At 33.5% G+C, this 8803-nt stretch overlaps 1 protein-coding gene across 2 annotated transcripts in view; it reads right to left on the bottom strand.

Moving 5' to 3' along the window:
- The window catches only part of LOC106468754 (TNF receptor-associated factor 4-like), a 57474-nt gene that overhangs the window by 2641 nt on the left and 46030 nt on the right, over positions 1–8803 (bottom strand). For both annotated transcript variants that reach the window (XM_022397117.1, XM_022397116.1), the window contains exons 5-6: positions 7104–7265; positions 4992–5147 (exon numbers count right to left, since the gene is read on the bottom strand). In XM_022397117.1, coding sequence (XP_022252825.1) covers positions 4992–5147; positions 7104–7265 — 318 coding nt within the window. The remainder of the gene's footprint in view (positions 1–4991; positions 5148–7103; positions 7266–8803) is intronic.

The following is an 8803-nucleotide window of genomic DNA, read 5'->3' as shown; positions in this document are numbered from 1 at the left end:
GTCGAAGCGTAATAAAATTAACTCATATTTGGAACTATTTTTTAGAAAATTATATATATATATATATCCTTGTATATTTTCAGGCTCTTTCGTTTGTTCAAAGTTGCCTCTTTCATTCATCCTTTCAACCAGAATTTTTGGTAACAAGGCCTGATGTAAACAAACATTTAGATAGCAATAATGCTTTAATATATTTTTTTCTGAATGTGACAACCATTTAAGCATAAAAGGTTAAATAATAACCTGCTGTTGACGCTTCTTTTTCAGCTCAAGCAGAAACTGGCATTTAATTTAAAAACAAACAACTACAAATCAGTACTTTTGTTGCCACGTGGTTCTGACAACGTCACTTTTAGGAGTAGGCAATTGGGTTGTTAAGCCTAAACTAACCCACCAGGTCCTTTATATAGTTTGAAACATAGAAACGAATAGAAGCAATGGTGTTTTATCATTATGCACATCTTGAAGCTGCAATTAATTTTTTAAATAATTCGAAGTATTTGTTAGGAAAGTCACGCTTCCTATCTTTCAGTCTTTCTGTGGGTCATCGAAAATTTACAGAATTACAACGCTAAAATCCGGGGCTAGATTTTCCGCAGTAGACAGTGCTCAAATAGTCCACTTTGTAGCTTTGCGCAGAAACAACAATAGCCTCACTTTCACGATATCTTTAATCAATAGAAAGAAATACGAACTTTCCTATAGAAGATGAATAAATTCTCATCTGACTGTAACGTTTTCTCGTACTCTGACGAGGAAAAAATGATGAAGTCTTTATACCAAATTTTTCCCGAACAAAGAAAACCATTACACTGACTTAACTTTACATTAACAATATGTGTTGATTGTTGAATGACCGCTTGCAAAAATGTATTTACTATTTACTCAGTAGAGAACGAAAGAACTTTGCGGATAACGAGAGTTTTATTAATCAAACATTTACAACCAAGTCTAAATGCTACCTACCTCTTTTTCTTTTTTCCGATCCCTCTAGTGTTGTTTTTAAGCAGCTTCAGTATTATTGTTTTTTATGTCCTCTAGTAATTGTTTCGTATATTGCTAAACGTTAAATGATTTATTAATCGATCTTTGTTTGTTTTTGTTTTATATTAGAGCAAAGCCATATTGGGCTATCTGCTAGTGTCCATAGCGGGGAATCGAACCCCGGATGTTAACGTTGTAAGTCCATAGACTTACCGCTATCCCATCGGAGGACGATTTGTGTGTGTGTGTACAAATGGAATATTTAGGTTCTATTATAACATGCTGTCAATTTTTTAATGTAACTTAAAAGACAAAAATAGTAAAAAAAGCCATCGATATTCTGCTGCGCTCCAAATATGCATATTTAACCGAATCACTCGGCTAGCTTTGGTGAGTGACGTCTCGGGGGTCAAACGTATAAGAGAGTTGTCAATATAGACATTGACTTTAGTGTGAAGAAATGTAGTAATCATTTCTAAAAGTCAGTGGCAAAGTGTATATTGAGTGACTTATGAATGCACTAACAAAAGCAAAAAAAAAAAAAAGTTCAGGGATTAATTTCTCGGGGTGGGGGATTCTTTACGAATTAAATATATATAATAAATGGACTAAATTTACTCCAACCAAGTACAGCAGGGTATGTTCGGATCACTATGGGCTACCTTCACTCCAACCAAATATCACAACATACCATACCAATTATACTCTGTGGTAAAGATCTTTTAAAATCTAAAAACAGAAGAACAAGTGGAGACAAAACACTGAAATCACAATATGATCAGCACTGACACTTCACCAATAGAGTGCTAGTGCTCGGAGAGTTTATGAAGTATATTTATACCTGTTAAATAGAAACATTATTTGTAAATGACAGCCCACTTTTATTATTCTTTTTCTACCCCAATCTGAGAGTTTCACTTACTTTTTTTTCGAGTGTCTCTGAAATCATAAGTTGATAGTTACTGTTAGTTGCGTAGCTCAGCGGTAATCGGGTTACGGTGAGCACATCACAGTTAACCTGCTGTAGAGCTTTGCGCTTAAAGACAAATATACAAATATATTAGGGCCTGGCATGGCCTGATGGATAGGTCACTCGATTCGCGGGATCGAATCCCGTCTCTTAATATGTTCGTCCTTCTAAACATGGTAACGTTATAAGTGACGGTCAATCCCATTTTTCGTTGCCAAAGAGTAGCTCAAGAGTTAGTGGTGAGTGGTGTTGACTAGTTGAGTTCATTCTAGTCTATCACTTCAAAATTAGAAACGGCTAGCGCAGATGTCCATCAAGTAATTTTCGCAAAATTCTACAAAACTAGAAACTAGTTACTATTATTACTAATAATAATGTTAGGCATGGTAAAGTCGTCAGCCAAATGAATAACAATAATAAGGTCCGGTTAGATAATAACTTTGACCCATCAGCTAATCTAAAATTACAAACCCGGTACTTAATGGCTCCTTTTTTGTTTCTCAGATTCTTCTTATTTATACTAAACAGACTCCCGCTATCAGCTACTATATTGGTTCTATTCTTTTATACTTTTGTGTTGTTATTGTAAACACGTACGCCTATATACCCTACTTCATATTGAACAGTCAACGCTCAGTAATGGAAAGAAATTGTAGAGGTATTGAGTTATTTTATAAGATTACGGAAAGTTTGAGAGAAAGCATTTTGAAATCGTGATTGTTTTAAAGAAAAGTTTTTTTTGTTTGGTTTAAAGCAAAGCTACATTGGGCTATCTGCTGTATCCGCCGCGGGGAACGGAACCCCGAATTTTAGCGTTGTAACTCCGTAAAATTACCGTTGTCCCTCCGAGGTACTTAAAGAACAGAGAAAACACTAAAATACAGACACTCGATTAAATTTGTTTCTTTTATTATAACGAACTATGTAAAATTTCTACACAGTTTAGTCAAACTTTGGCGTTTGGAAAATTTAAACACATTTCTTTCTAATGGCTGAAATAAACTAAACTTAACTCTGAAGAAGGTAAGCCAATAATTCTGAAATTATAAACACAAACTACTTTCCAGTTATAATGCCCGTTTCACAAACAAGCAGTATGTCACCAAATGAGGTGGCCCACGAGAGCTGGTACGAGACTCTCATGAGATCTCAATTTAAAATCAACTCCCACGAAATGGCAAACATAAAGACAATTGGATATATAAGGAGTATGTCGAGGAAAGTAATAAAAAAATAGATACACATTTGGGTAACTTGCAAAACAATCTTTATATCGTAATGAGTGATAAGTGATGTTAATGGGAGGGTTTTTAATTTAATTTAAATCTTGAGGTATGCTGACGTTTCTAAAAAAACCATAGCGTGATATCCATAACTACCACGATCTCTATGATATCATTTTGATATATATAGTGAACAATCTGAAGACGTCTTTATAAAATCCTGTTTACAGAGCGTTCTATATGTAAATTGATATTACATGTTTTCATACACTGTTACACGTTCGATGCGTTAGCTCCCCCCCCCCCCCGGTGGCTCGCGGCATGTCTGTGAAATTATAACCGGGTTTCGATACTCGTGGTTGGCACAGTACAGAAAACCCATTGGGTAGCTTTGTGGGTTCTAGAACGATCGATAAGACTCTCAGGGTTGCGATTGGTCTAGAGAAATCTATAGCCAGCGGTTGTCAACATTTTAAGCATAGCAAAATGTGACCCGATTTCAATGAAAATGATTTACTTATGTAAAAGTACATATAACGTTTTGTAAAATATCTGTGCATGGTGGATAAATATGGATATCATTTTCGGATTCAGCGTACAGGAATTACTGTAGAACATGTAAAAATTCCAAGACAATAAAATCATCGCAGACCTGTATTATTGGCAGAGCTTGATGTAATTATGCAAAACAACAATAACAACATCTTATAAATTTAATTCTTTGCGATATAATATCAAATTCCAAAATTTTATGTTGATAATATGTAAAATAAGTTAAATACAGTGACTTTCAAAAAGAGCAGATGTTACAAAAAATATTGTATTGTTTGTTTGAAGTTAAGCATAAAGCTACACAATGGGTTATCTGTGCTCTGCCCACCACGGGTATCGAAACCCGGTTTCTAATGTTGTAAGTCCGCAGACACACATCTGTGCCATTGGGAGTCAAAAAAATTATTGTAACAATAAGTAATAAATATCCACACACAAAAAAACTAAAAATAGAACACTAATATTTTCTAATTTTTTAATAATGAATTTGTAAATTATTACCAAAGAAAGGAAAAGTTAATATTTTCTTAGTGATGTAATTTTATTAGAATCTACTTTATCTTTGTTAAATATTATTGAAACTTTCTTGTAAATGTTGGTAAACAACGCTTCTTAGTTTTAAATCTTGAAATAAAAGAAAATACACTACAAAAGCGGACAAACTGACAGTACATTAAAAATTAGGTAAACACTAAGTTAAGTATAGATAAAGGCTCAATTACCCTTTTAGAAAAATGTCCGTCTTTGCTTGCTACTAAAAACAATACTTTTGAGTCTTGATTTAGTTTGCTGTGAATTTCGCGCAAAGCTACACGAGGACTATCTGCGCTAGCCGTCCCTAATTTAGCAGGGAAGGCTAAATCACCATCCACCAACTCTTGGGCTACTCTTTTACCAACGAATAGTGGGATTGACCGTCACATTATGAAGCTGAAAGAGCGAGCATGTTTGGTGGGACGGGGATTCAAACCCGTGACCCGCAAGTTGTGAATCAAGCGTCCTAACCACTTGGCCATGATGTGCCAGTCTTCATTTAATCTCAAACTTAAACTAAGTACTATAACAAACAACAATGGAATTTACTGTGTACTAAATCAAAAACAAAGGCCTGTAACTCCAGTTATATGCATTTCGACCTCGCTTGCTGCTCCTGAAAATGTCTTAATTAACTCAAAGTTGAGCAGTTGTTTCTCCTGGAGTTAAAGGCCATGTATTTGTTTCAATACGTGTTCAATACTCCAGTTAGTCCCAATAAACTTCACCTTGAACTTGCAACCAATATCTCTGAAAACACAATAAAGCGCTACAGATGGACAGTGGTCCTTCAGATGGACTTCCATGTCTTCTCTGGGGACCTTCGATGATTCACAGCGGTTAGGACATGGCAGTGGATACCTGGGACATTTGGCTGTGTGGTTCTGTAAATAGGAAGATCACGATGAAACAAACACGTTTGAATATCTACAGTTTACATCGTTGATAATGGCGTAGAATTAATTACAGTTTCACCACATTACAAAAAGCTTAAAAACTACTTCAATCCTGTTGGGTACTAAAGTGGTTTAACTTGTTAATCAACAATGAAATTTACTTGTCCATCTGAAAAAAAAAGTTAAATAACATTAATTTCCGATCAGAGTCAGTTATGTATTTAAAGCGAAACTAAAAATAAATTAAACCATTAGTATAAAACTGTGTAAGAAATTGTTTTTTTCTTTTTCAAAACTATTAATATAGTTAATTAACTATTTATAAAAATTAGAATTCATTGTTTTTCCAGTTGGGTACTTTCGCAATTAACAATATTTTCGGCCTCCGAAAATCAATCTTTCCCCTTCCCCAGATCTAATTCTTTAGTCAACAAACAGTTTTTTACTCGTTCTCGAGGAATTTACTGTAAATAAAGATATAAGAAATACATTATCGGCTACATAATACTTCGATCCAAAATCAGAGATAGTTGAGATGTAAAAACACATTGTCGACGACATAATACTTCCATTCAAAATCAGATATTGTTGGGATGTAAAAACACATTGTCTACTACATAACACTTCCATTCAAAATCAGATATTGTTGGGATGTAAAAACACATTGTCTACTACATAACACTTCCATTCAAAATCAGATATTGTTGGGATGTAAAAACACATTGTCTACTACATAACACTTCCATTCAAAATCAGATATTGTTGGGATGTAAAAACACATTGTCTACTACATAACACCTCCATTCAAAATCAGATATTGTTGGGATGTAAAAACACATTGTCTACTACATAACACTTCCATTCAAAATCAGATATTGTTGGGATGTAAAAACAATTGTCGGCTATACAGTTCTCATTAAGATTAATATGTAATTCGAAGAACAAGTAAATAGTTATTAAACGTGAAAAGCCTTTCTAATTAAAACTGCTATTTGTTATAGGTAACGTGATTTTTATATCAATTCATTATGAACGTATTAGTATTCATTATTAATTAAATACCTGAAAAATAAAAATGGATAACTGTTTGTCTGTTAATAAAAAAGGCACTTTAATTTAAGGTTTTTCATGAAGAATAAAAACATAATTATTGGCCGGATATGATAATTATATACAATACTCAGACAATGGCCATAACCACAGATTGCACAGATTGGTTCATTTTGAAATTTTGTAGCAATGAAAACAATGTGTTCAAGTAAGAAAACACTTTCATCATATTAGATTATTAATCTAAATATTTCCACAACTCGAAGTGCATTTTTTTTATAAAACAAAAATGTTTCTCAGTTTTAATATATTCAAGCGGTGTAGTTGAGGGTAAACTTTTTCTATATCTCATTTGAGGATTATTGTGCTTACTCAATTTTCGTTTAACCCTTAATGCCTACCATGTCACTGCCTGACCTGGACCCCAACCACTAAAAAAAGGTGGCATTACCAATTCTTGTTTTTATCACTACAGCATTAACTTAATATTCTTAAGTGATTCAATTATTAAGCACCATCTATTGAGATACTTTAATTACAAACTTAGCAATAAGACTTATTTAAAATAGTTATCATCAACAGTTGATTCCTCTAAAATTTAGCATTTAAACAGTACATATACTAGATCTTAGTTAACTAAATGAAAATTAATTGCTTGGTGTAAAACGTGATGCGACAGCTTTAATTAATCAGATTCTGGTATAGGCCTACGTAAACAGATCTGAAACTTTCAGCCATAAAGAATTTATTTTTGAATGTAAAAATGGATCGATATAAATAATGCATTATTACAAGATACCATGTTATTTTGATAATATAAACACACACAAAAATATTGTAATGACAACTTTAGTAAATGTTCTAGACCACAAGGAAAATTATAAAAACTCTAACCTGTAACGTATCATAAACAAACTCCTTTTGGCAATATCGACAACCCACTAGCCTCTTGGAGCATTCGCTCATTTGGTGACTAGAGACAAATCTTCGTAGAATCTTCAGCCCACATTTATTCTCACAAAATACTGGCTCATACTGGCAGCTACTCACGTGCCCCTAAAAGATCGGTTATCAACAGAGATATTATTTTATTTAGTTGTTGTCATCAGACATAATTTCTCGTGTACTGGTTACGTTCTTACTGTTACTGACGGCTGTTGATAACAACATAGATGGTGGGTAAATTATCTTTCATGATTATATGATCTATGCTCAAATATTTAATAAAGTAAGTTATAGTTATGTTAGAAAAATGGAACAAACTTACAATTTAAAAAGAGATTAAGCTATTTATTTTGGATTACACTTGTTTTTCCATTTGCAATACTTATTGTACGGTTTTGTTATTTTTTACCTGCATAATCATGAGTTTTCGCTGTACTATGTGTACCGTCCTGTTACCAGACTCCAGAGACGTCGCTAGGTGCTTAAAATATTCGGGGCTCGGACCAATAGGCATAGGATTCATAGCACGGGCCCCGTATGCCTGTGTCTAGTGACCCTTCTTCCAGACTCTGTAGTTATCAGTAACATGGTTTGCTCTTTTATCTTAGATTTTAATCTATGCCATACATGGTTACCCTGTCAGAGCCATTAAATGAGTTTTCATCGGTAACTAAACGTTGTTATGGAGGATTATCTAGAGTTTTGCATTTACTGGTGTCACATTTTGGTCTTATAGAACTTTTTGACTCATAAGTTTTATACACACATTATAGTTTATCCTGACTAAATCAGATACATTCAAGTGGAAACATTACATTTTAGTCCTGACTAAATCACATACATTCAAGTGGAAACATTACATTTTAGTCCTGACTAAATCACATACATTCAAGTGGAAACATTACATTTTAGTCCTGACTAAATCACATACATTCAAGTGGAAACATTACATTTTAGTCCTGACTAAATCACATACATTCAAGTGGAAACATTACATTTTAGTCCTGACTAAATCACATACATTCAAGTGGAAACATTACATTTTAGTCGTTACTTAATCAGACACAGTATAAGGAGAAACATTACAGTTTATCCTGACTAAATCAGATTTGAGTTGGTTATATGAGCCAAAAGAATGTCAGAATTAACACCACCTTGAACTTGCAACACATATTTCTGAAAGTACAATGAAGCATTACAGATTGATAGTGGTCCTTCAGGTGGACTTCCATGTCTTCTCTGCGGACCTTCGATGATTTACAGTAGATAAGACATGACATGGGAAACTTTTAAATAATTTAAAACAACATGCATCGTTCCAAGAGACATAACGACATAAAAAATTCTTATGTGGCCCTAAGTACAACTAAACTACAAATATTATTAGAAATTGTTTTCTAATTGAAATCTGAACAAGAAAAGTTTATCTAGAAATATTATGTAGGGCTAATCTTTAAAACTAAAAAATAACGAAAACACTGATATTCTTCCTCCTTAGACTGCATTAACATCTACCTTTACATCTCATTAATGTGAAACTAATCTGCACAATATGTTTTTTTTTTATTTAAAGTGTCAATATTAAGTCGTGTTGTGATTAAATTGCATCTGTATAATACTATGTTATCCGTCTACGTGGGGCCCGGCAT

This window comes from Limulus polyphemus, unplaced genomic scaffold (genome assembly GCF_000517525.1).
Source record: "Limulus polyphemus unplaced genomic scaffold, Limulus_polyphemus-2.1.2 Scaffold3149, whole genome shotgun sequence".
Classification (NCBI taxonomy): domain Eukaryota; kingdom Metazoa; phylum Arthropoda; class Merostomata; order Xiphosura; family Limulidae; genus Limulus; species Limulus polyphemus.
Note: the sequence above shows the minus strand (reverse complement) of the source record. Positions and strands in the feature narration are given on the sequence as shown.